Consider the following 9,767-nt stretch of genomic DNA (forward strand, 5'->3'; position numbering starts at 1 on the left):
ATAAACTTCCCATTTTGTTGGATTGAAGCGCTTCCCTTCCAATTCTACCATTTCGGCTGTAGGCGGGTGGAGTGATGAGCGCGAGGAGGGGATGAACTGCCCATCCTGTCGCCGGAAGGAAGTGCCACTTTGCAGGTTGACCAGAGCCAGGTTTCACGCTCCTGTAACAGAAGCAAAAGGGAAAAGAATTTTCCGAAACGGCTGTAAAGAGATCAATCGATGTAAATTGATCTTTTGCGCCTAAGCGATCGATTTTGTGTACGGCATTCGTTACGGGGAATAGCTCATGTTGAACTCCTTCGTGTTTTTCCTGATTGAGTGCTTCAGTTGAAGCGTTTTTCTAGTGGTTTCGCTAAAACGTTTTTTGATAGCAATTATCGGAAGTGCTGTTAGCAGTGAAAATAATTGTACTATGTTGCTCTAAATTATGTTATGAACACCAGACACCTCAACTCGCACACGAGTCACACCGAATCGATTAGTTTCACTAGGGAGCATTTAATATTGGTTTGCTAATAAAACGTGTTGCCCAGTCCCGGGCCCCATGGCAAATGATGCTGCAACAATCATCCGCATCCGAGTACGTGCCTTCCCTTTTGTGGCTTGTGTCATTCATAACAAATCATCAACCAACAACCTAACCAGCAGACAGACAAAATGCAATTACCCAAAATTAGCGTCCTTCTCTGTCATTCTCTCTCTATTTGTCTGTCTTTCTCACTCTCTTTCTGCTCTCTTAATGCTTCCCTCTAGCCCGTGTACTTCTGCACTCTAGTCTCATCAGCGTAAAGGGGTGTTGGGAAATCGGTGCGAGCAAGGAGCGAAATATTATTAACATTCCACGCTGGGTGAGTAGAAATTGTTGCCAAGGCTCACATTCCACCGCCGCTGGTGTATTGATTTTCCGGCGCCTCGGAACGTGGCGCTTAAAATTACTTAACAAATGTTTAGCACAAAAACAGGTTATGGTTACCAACAAGTATCACCCGTAGGCGAGATGTGCTCTGTGATGATGTGTTTTTTTTAACTTAAATTATCGATGAATAATGCTGAAAATTGTTTATCAGAAATAAATAATTATGTATAAAATAAAAGTATGAACTGTAAGACAAACTGTATGTGGGAATGGGTGTTCCTTTTATAGCAAAGCAATAATTGATAATTTATTGTTTATTTACATTTATTGCTAAGGTAGTGCGTTACTTTTATTTGAATTAGATATAAGTTCGAAAATAATTAATTAAAAATAAGTGTTTTGTTGTTTTTTTGTTATACTATGTAATTAAATCTTAGTTAGACGATAATAAGCGTCACTTTATCCAGTTATGTGAGTAGTTTATAATACTGAAATAAAATACCAACAATGATTAAACGAGAGCACCTTCGCTTAAAAAATACTCAAATCATAAATGTATGGTTAACAAAAACGGATTATCTATCGTAAAAATGTTAAAAAATAAAAAATAATAATTATTAATAAAAAAGAAAGTGAATATTGAATTAAAACAAAAGTCATGACAATTTGACTCTTTAATACATTGAACTTAAGTGAATATGTTTTTATCAAGCATTTTATAAATTTTCTACCCAAACTGGAAAAAATATAAAGTAAATTGACATTAGCCGGTCTCGTGGTACAGTCGTCATCTCGTACGACTTAACAACATGCCCGTATTGGGTTCAAGCCTTGATCTACAACGTTTGTTGAGCCAAAAAAAGAAGAAGAAGAAGAAGAAATTGACATATTGCAGACATTTAAGCCGTCACCTTAAATGGTAAATGGTAGCAATGGACTTAATGGTAAGGATGATCAATTGAGTGAAACTTTTTTTCATTTTCATAATTGATATTGTGTTTCAATTTATATAACTTTTGCAAGTGTTCAACAGAGTGTTTTTCGTGGCGTGATAATAAATAGGCGATTGATTGAACCATATTTTCATACAGTAATTAAAATTGGATCAATTTGGAATTTGAAGCAGGCTTCTTTTTACATCGTATATATTCAATTGTAATTTCAATTTCATAATATTTAAATTATCTTTAATGTAATAATATGTAGTCTTAGAAAGTGTATTGGTAATTTCAATTAGAAATCCTTAAACCAACGACAAAATTATATTACGCTCTATTCTGCATAATTTAATTGTAACTTTCTTCTGAATAAAAAAAGCCGTGAAGAGTAATGCCGCCTGTCAAAAAGAATTCATTATATATGTAATTTGTGGACGTTATTACATTTGGTTATACGATATAGCGTTTTGTTCGGAAATACAAATGAAAAAATGGCTTACACTTTCTCTCCATTGTAGTTAATAACAGCAATGATATAACACCTTCAAAGAGAAGGTAGAATTATCAAACGAAACAGAAGTGCGAAGAAGGTTTTGAGCGTATTAGAGCAGAATAAGAGGTATTAGCATCCACAGGTAGTAAAGGCCGAGGTCATACAGTGTTTTTGACACTAGAAACTCAGCTCGTGATTTTGATAAGGGAAAATGAGGCTCCTTTTCAGGAAAACAATCGTGAGAAGTAAATGGTATTTACTGTTTTGAGTCTAATGAAAAAAACAATAAAAAAAGTATGTTGTTACCTTATTGCGTTCCGGGAGTACTGATATCTGTAAAGTAAACGCTATTGTTTACCTTCTTTCAAGTAAATTCGTGATATTTAAACGTCAATGGCTAACATTTTTCTAACCGTTACATGAAGCTCCTAAAACACTTTCTTACCGTGCATTGTGTCATTTGTGTTGTCTCGTCGTCGTACACTTTCAACATACACTTAGCCTCCGCTTCGCAAAATCGGTAAAGCCACACGACCGCACGTAGAAAATGTTCCGTATAGCGTATGGTTCGTCCATTCGAGAAAACCACCCCGATGGCGAGCGAGAATGGCAATCGTCCAGCGACCCGGAAAAAGACTCAACATCATCATCACACAAAACATCATCCATCGCTGTGGAAAACCCCTTTTGCACCTTAATGTTGCCAAGCAATTCCAAGGTAAGTGTATTGGAGGAAACACACACACACACCTTCGTATACTAACCCCTTTTCGTCCACGAGGACGATTACTCCCACGTGTCCACAACCTCACACCATCTCCAATGTGGTAACCTGCGAGCAACCCTGAGAGAGATGGAGAGAGAGAGAGAGGGAAAGGGAGTGAGACAGAGAGAGAGAGAGAGAGAGAGAAAGATAGATGAAGAGAGAGAGAGAGAGAGACAGACAGAGAGAGAGACAGAGAGAACATACGATGGCTCAAGTTTATTACAACACTTCACACCGGATCACCGTAGCAGCTTCGCCTTCGGGAAGGACCTCGGAGAGCTTCTTCGGTGTAGATTATTTTATTATTATGGAGTTTTATTGAATTTAATTATTAATATCAATGGAAATTGCTGGCCCATTTCGGTTCATCCGGCGAAACCATCCCAGTTCCCTGTCCCTGTCTGGCTGTGCGAGGGCGCGCTACTATGTTGTTGTTTCCTTGTTTTTCCCTCCCCCCTAGAGGGCCACATACTCTCGGGGATGTGTCTCTCTCGGCGACTTCTAGCCCGTTTTGCACAGTTTCGCTACACGGCCAGTGCTTTAAGAAGGATGAAAACGACCGCAAAACATGGTTGTCGATGCGGCACGATCTGCCGGCTTCCTCGGTCACTTGCCACTTCGCCCCATGTTTCGGCTGCAGAGTATTATTTCACTTTAACATGTTCAACGAGCGTGTAGAATGTAACGGCATTAGGACGTGCCGTTCCTGCTCTGGTGATTTGGGCATTTCGTGGGAAGCGTGGAGAGCGTGGGACGATGGCTTTGGTGCATGTTATACTAATTTTTGATGCCTTTCGTTAAAAGTCTCAGCTGGCAAGCTGACGAGCATGGTCTAGTGAGCTGTTCCAGTGTTTTAAGCTTACCATACTGCAGCTTTTAAGCGTTCTGCGAAGTGTTGGGTAAGGTGAGTATGGGATTAGAATTATTAAGATTGTATTCTTTTAAGTGTTGAAACAGACTGAGAACAGATGACTTAAGACTGTTAAACAGATGACTTAATACTAAAAATTATAAGTGGGTTGTCTTGAATTGAATGCATATTTATTTGTCCAATTTTTATTTCTAAGAGATTCTTGAAAGCTTTACTTTCAATTGAATCCATATTGAATTCAATTGAAAAGAGGGAAAAGGCTCAGTACTAGTTCGAACAATTAGCTACAGAAAAGCAGTTGACATTTTATCAACAATATCTGTTGATTATCGGAGTTAGATCCATAAGCTTAGAAAAGTAGGCGGTCTCAGATAAGCCCCACTGTATGCAACCTACATAACACCTTGCAGCACTTACGTACAAAAATGCCTTTAGGGATAAAATACTATTGTATTATAGAGAGGACAATTTAAATTCTACCGATCCTTAGAGCAATATGTCTGCTCAGAAACCCCGTCTGACCGTCCCCCCGTAGCAAGGATTGACTATCCAGTTGCGTGGTAATGAATTAAGTCTTGAAACCCTGCATAGGCCGGCATGTCCGCGTAGGACGTTACGCTAAATAGGAGAAGAAGAAGCTAGCAAGCCACTTGCCATCCATTTTCAAGGCGTTTGAATTGAAATTACCCCTCCCCAGATACAGTTTGGCCGGTCTGGTGGTACAGTCGTCAACTCGTACGATTTAACAACAAGCCCGTCATGGGTTCAAGCTTTGAATGGATCGTACTTCCATACGTAATAAATAGGTCACTAAAAGCCAAGCCCACTGGTGGTATAGGCAGGCCTTGACCGATAACGGTTTTTGTGCCAAAGAGGAAGAAGATAATGTCCACAGCGAAGTAGGGTCATAGACAAATTACTAAATGAACGATTCCAGCTATAAATAGGAATATTATGAATTTTATGAGAGAACATTACCATCGTATCACATTTGATCATAGTAAAAGGACGAAAGAATGTTCGAAAAAATTAATCGTTTAAGTGTCCATCCGTAACAACTACAGCAAGGCATGGCTCTGGTGTTTGATTAAGTCCAAAACTGAGCTAAGGTATTAATCATCGTACGTCACGTCCAGTCTTACTTCCAGATGCAAACGTTTGTCATTAACGAGTCATGTGTTGAATATTTTAATTTTGTTTTTTACATACGAATCAATTAAAGTCAGTATAAGAACATTTGTAAAAAAAATTGGGTCACTGATCTTGGACTCACTGATCTTGAAAATGAAAATAGTGTAAACAGCAAATTAGTTCAAATACATTGCTAGTATTACCTTCTACTAAAATATAAACATTCCTCTCAACAAACTCGTTGTCGTCTTTCTTTTACCAATCAATTATTGTTGTCATCTCTTGTTACAGTTTATTACACCTTGTCACAAACATCGCCTCTCTCTTGTTGTCATGGAAATGTCTTAGAGTAGGATTTATTTGATTAGTGCAACGCATGCAATAGAACGTTGAGCAATGATCAGGAGTGCATTTGTAGTGTGCAACGTGCTACATTATTATTTTAATGGTACGCAGGCAAACCTGCAGCATTGCTGAGCGAGCGATTGGAAGTTATTCCTTGGTCTGTTCCGGGGCGTTGTTCCGATTCCGGTTTGATGAGGTCGTGAACTGGCTTACAAAATCAGATACCTCATACTGAATCCGGTTTCACGACGGAATGGATCAAATAGCTGATCGCTCTGGAAGTACATCATGTATGGTCCCGGCGCGGTAACTGAAAGGACATAGAGAGGTTTTTTTTGGTGATGGTTTTTAATCTGCATTGAAATTGTAATCTGTCTCCCAATGACTTACCATCAACTTCACCATTGCTCAAACTATTACTGCAGAACCGGTTGGCTCGCAGGGCGGGCAGTGTAGGCAAGCGGACCACCGCGTTCGGTATGTGCAGGTTGTCTTCGGATCGTGCCGCGATGGCAACGCTGGAGTAACACAGCTCATCGACGCCCGGATTCTGTGCGGTCGGATTGCCAGAGGATGCAATCTCGAAGGTGGTCGGTAGGATGCGTAGTGTCTGGCTGTTACGGGGTCGATGGAAGCAGATCGCATAGTTCATTCCACCAAGGTACGGACCAACTCCGTTGCCAAAGTTGAACGATTCGACCGTACCAGAGTTGTCCTGGAAGTACTGCAGACAGCCGGTGGGTGCAAGCAGACCGATATCACCGTGCGAGAGAGTACGTGCCATCAGTGGAAGCATGTCGGGAGTGTCCAGCTGACGGGTAGCGTCTTTGGCAGCGGCTGCCATACCCGACGGACACTCGAGCTGCTGCACACGGATGCTCCAGTGAGGGTTGGCCAGAGTTGGGATCTGGGAGCGGCTGGCAATGCGGAAGGTGATCGTCATCGTACGATCGGCACTGGTGGGGTTGAAGGGTACGTATACTGGGGAGAAAGAGATGAAGTGTGTTAAAATCTTATACATTTGTTGCTAAAAGTTAATGCACAAAACACATCTTTCTATAGGCATATTTATAGCATACGTTTACGGATACACACACGATCATATAGAGTGATAAAAAATATTAATATCCAAAAATTATGAGTCGGCTCACTCTCAAAAGAACTTCCTCATTTCACTTGAGTCAAACCATCCATCTTCTATCAGTGCTTCGGGCTGGTTGAAAACACCTCCAAAAATCAATTTCAATTCAATTCCCCACACCAAAACCTTCCCTACACTCACCATGCTGACCGCTATTTTCACCGCATAAATCGAAGTTTAAGTTGTCGACCGAAAACACATCGTTGATGCATCGCGGGTACGGATCGAGCGTCGGCTGGGCAAGGCTAAACGAGTTGAAATCCAATCGAAGCTATGACGGAAAGAAAGAGCAATCGGTCAGTTGGCTGCAATGGTGGGTCATTTCGGTGCGGTTTGGCAATGGCCTGATGGTCTGTCTTACCTGACAGATGCGCGTGTTGAGCGAGCGGATGGTGTAAACACAGGTCAGCCCGTTCGCAGCAATGTTGTTCGGGGTGAGCAGTGTCGTCGTCTTTACCAAGGATGTACCACCGCAGGCAAGTGTAGGTCCTGTAGAAATACGGAGGTGTAGGTAGGGATTAGCTGGATCGTTCTGCTGCTGGACGGCGGTCTGTTGTCACCCCGTCACTAATGGTAGCTAATCCCGGTGGTAAAGGATGAAATAAGTGGTGGCCAAAGCCCCGTACCGTTGCTGATGGTGCAGCTACCAATGTTTCAAGAGATCGAAAAATGATTTCCACCACTACACACTTTAGGCGATGTGTAAATTTCCCTGCCAGATTTGAGAGATGGCTCTTGCCGTTTGCCTGCGGTGCGACTTGGTGTAGAGCGTTAGGAAATCTCATCTGTTTAATCGGGTTTCGTTGGGATATTACTTGGATTTGCTTGTGGGATTTGCAGCAAGGACAAAACATTAAATCGTCGGTGGAATAACCAGTCTATTGAGAGGTCAGGAAGAAAAGATTTTTCGAATTTTGGTTTTGGGCAATGAATACGGCTAGGGTATTGAATGAACTATTATTCATTGATATGTGGAGATACTTTTTGCAAACACAACATTGACAATAATGACATTAATTTAAATTCTACTTAACATCGACATTGCGAGTAAAACTTCCCATTGCTACCCTTGTTTTAAAAATGAGGATTAGCTAATGGTTGTAAAGTTTGCTCTCCCAATTAATTGAAAACTTAATCTAATGACGTAGGTCGAGTACTATTGGACATCAAATAGTGACTGATAGTTGAAGAATTAGACCGATATGATATCAAAATACTTCAATATTATACAAACACATCTGAGCCAAATTAAACAAAGTATATAACCACTTACTATCTGTATATTACTACAATCTATTTTATTTTGTTTACGGTATTGTTGCTCATTTTTTTGTTTCTTAACATCTATTCATGTTGAAAACAAGCTTTGGACAATATATTTTTAGCAGATGTATGCCATTCTACAGTTTAATAGCCTATCTTTCTTTGGTACAATAGTTGTATGAACTAATCACCCATGTCCATGAATGAACTAAGAATAAAATACAATTCGTTTTCAAGTAAAGATATGTTTTTATAAAAAAAAAATAATGTAAAATAATGTAAGATTGAAACAACAATCAATAGGATCATAGGGCAGTTTGAGCTTAACGTTTAAGTGTGATGATCATAGGACCGATTAGACATTGTGCTTTGGCAAATGAGTGATGAATGGAAATAACATCAGGAGATCATTCGATCATTACGTTTTACCTAACACTTTGCAACAAAGTCTGCCTAATACTGTGCACCCATGTCATAAAGTTGATCATATCGCAATTCCTGCCATGGTACGAAATTCCCAGACGTCTGGACATAACGTGTATGTGCAATTATTTTTTCTTACTTTCATTTTTATTTTATCTGCTGTAATCATTTTAGCAATCAAACAAACACCGAAGGTACTAAAATAGGGAAAACCCTATCGTTATTTTTAGACCCATCAGTAGGTCTATTTCCGTGCGCATGGACCATCCTTCTTATGATATGCACAATAGTAGTGTAGAGCATCACACTAACTTTTTTATCAGTTCACTACCCAGCACATGCCTTCTGTCTCCTTTCCGTCACCTTATCAGAATGATGATCTTATCGGGGTGACATGTTAAGACGTATCTCGCTACCGGAACAAGCTAATCAATCGAACACGTTTCACATGCCTTGTGTTCCCCACGCACGCTAGATACAATTGGCGCCAGTATGGGTGGTGTATAGAAACAAGAATTGATCACTGCACTTTGTTAGACCAAAGACGTACACGTTCACTGGGGTGCTACTATTTGACACGATGTTGGCCTTCCCGGCAGTACCTGTATATTGACCCTTCGCTGGTGACAGCTGCATCATTCCGATGACAACCAAGATAAGCACGAACGACATCGAGAAGTTCATCGTCACAAGTCACTGTCGGCGATCGCAAGCTCAAGAAAATGCACCACAAACGTAACCTTTTTGTTTTATTTGTTTCCTCTCTTTCAATCACTCCGAGTGTACGAAAAATCAATACGGAACGGTGTTACTAGTCGCGAAAATTCTTCACGAATGAGGATCGTCAACTGGGCAAGTATCCTTTTATACGGCGAAGAGTTTTCAATGGTTCTGCCCTATTATCGCGTCGGTTGCTGAGGCACTCTTTTATCGCTCGGCAAATGATAAAATGAAAGTTGTTTCGTGCCCGCAGCCGAAATTTCCGTCGTGGAGGTCAGTAGGTCTTATCTAGCGCTTGGAAAGACATGGTTTTTCCATAAGTGTACGTGCACGATTGTGAAAGTTTCTTCGAGGAGAAAAAATGTACTATTAAATAGTTAGCTCTAGGTCGGGAGATGATTTCTAAACAACGGTTGTGCTAAATCTACAAACCTATTTATTAGAGTGTTATTGCGTGCATTTAGTGTAAATATGTTTTGTGTCGCTTTGAATGCTTTGAATCTACGTGCTTGCTACTCACCCGTTCGATCGCGGGGAGGTGTGTGATAAAGTGCTTTGGGACTGTAAATTGGGGATGCATCTCCCGCCGTGGAATGTGCTACTGAAGTAAAAAAAAATACGAAAATTTCATTGATAAAATGAAGTATGACGTACACGGCAACAGGAACATTGATAAATGGGCAGGACGTAAACAATCATTCACAGACGTAGGTTTCCGGTTACAATGACGAAACGCAAACATTTTTGTTTTATATCGTAACGAGGCCAGCACAAATCAATCTTACGTACGACGTTGGCTACATCGAATCTTTAGCTTTTG

General features: G+C 40.5%; 1 protein-coding gene across 1 annotated transcript; it reads right to left on the reverse strand.

Annotated features, from left to right (window-relative positions):
- Window positions 1–5,378: 5,378 nt before the first annotated feature.
- Window positions 5,379–9,130, reverse strand: LOC1279175 (uncharacterized). Its single transcript, XM_318855.5, has 5 exons — window positions 8,830–9,130; window positions 6,903–7,030; window positions 6,683–6,812; window positions 5,791–6,381; window positions 5,379–5,710 (listed from the first exon to the last, which is right to left on the reverse strand). The coding sequence occupies exons 1-5, from the start codon at window positions 8,909–8,911 to the stop codon at window positions 5,610–5,612; spliced, it is 1,032 nt and encodes a 343-aa protein (XP_318855.5). The 5' UTR covers window positions 8,912–9,130; the 3' UTR covers window positions 5,379–5,609.
- Between the last annotated feature and the right edge of the window lie 637 nt (window positions 9,131–9,767).

Source organism: Anopheles gambiae, chromosome 3 (genome assembly GCF_943734735.2).
Source record: "Anopheles gambiae chromosome 3, idAnoGambNW_F1_1, whole genome shotgun sequence".
NCBI lineage: Eukaryota > Metazoa > Arthropoda > Insecta > Diptera > Culicidae > Anopheles > Anopheles gambiae.

Excerpts from the sequence above, each read along its gene's own strand:
- LOC1279175 (XM_318855.5), bottom strand. The coding sequence starts at position 8,911 with ATGAACTTCTCGATGTCGTTCGTGCTTATCTTGGTTGTCATCGGAATG. Across the intron at positions 6,813-6,902 it reads TCAACACGCGCATCTGTCAG|CTTCGATTGGATTTCAACTC; the intron begins GTAAGACAGACC and ends TTTCCGTCATAG. Across the intron at positions 5,711-5,790 it reads GAGCAATGGTGAAGTTGATG|TTACCGCGCCGGGACCATAC; the intron begins GTAAGTCATTGG and ends ATGTCCTTTCAG.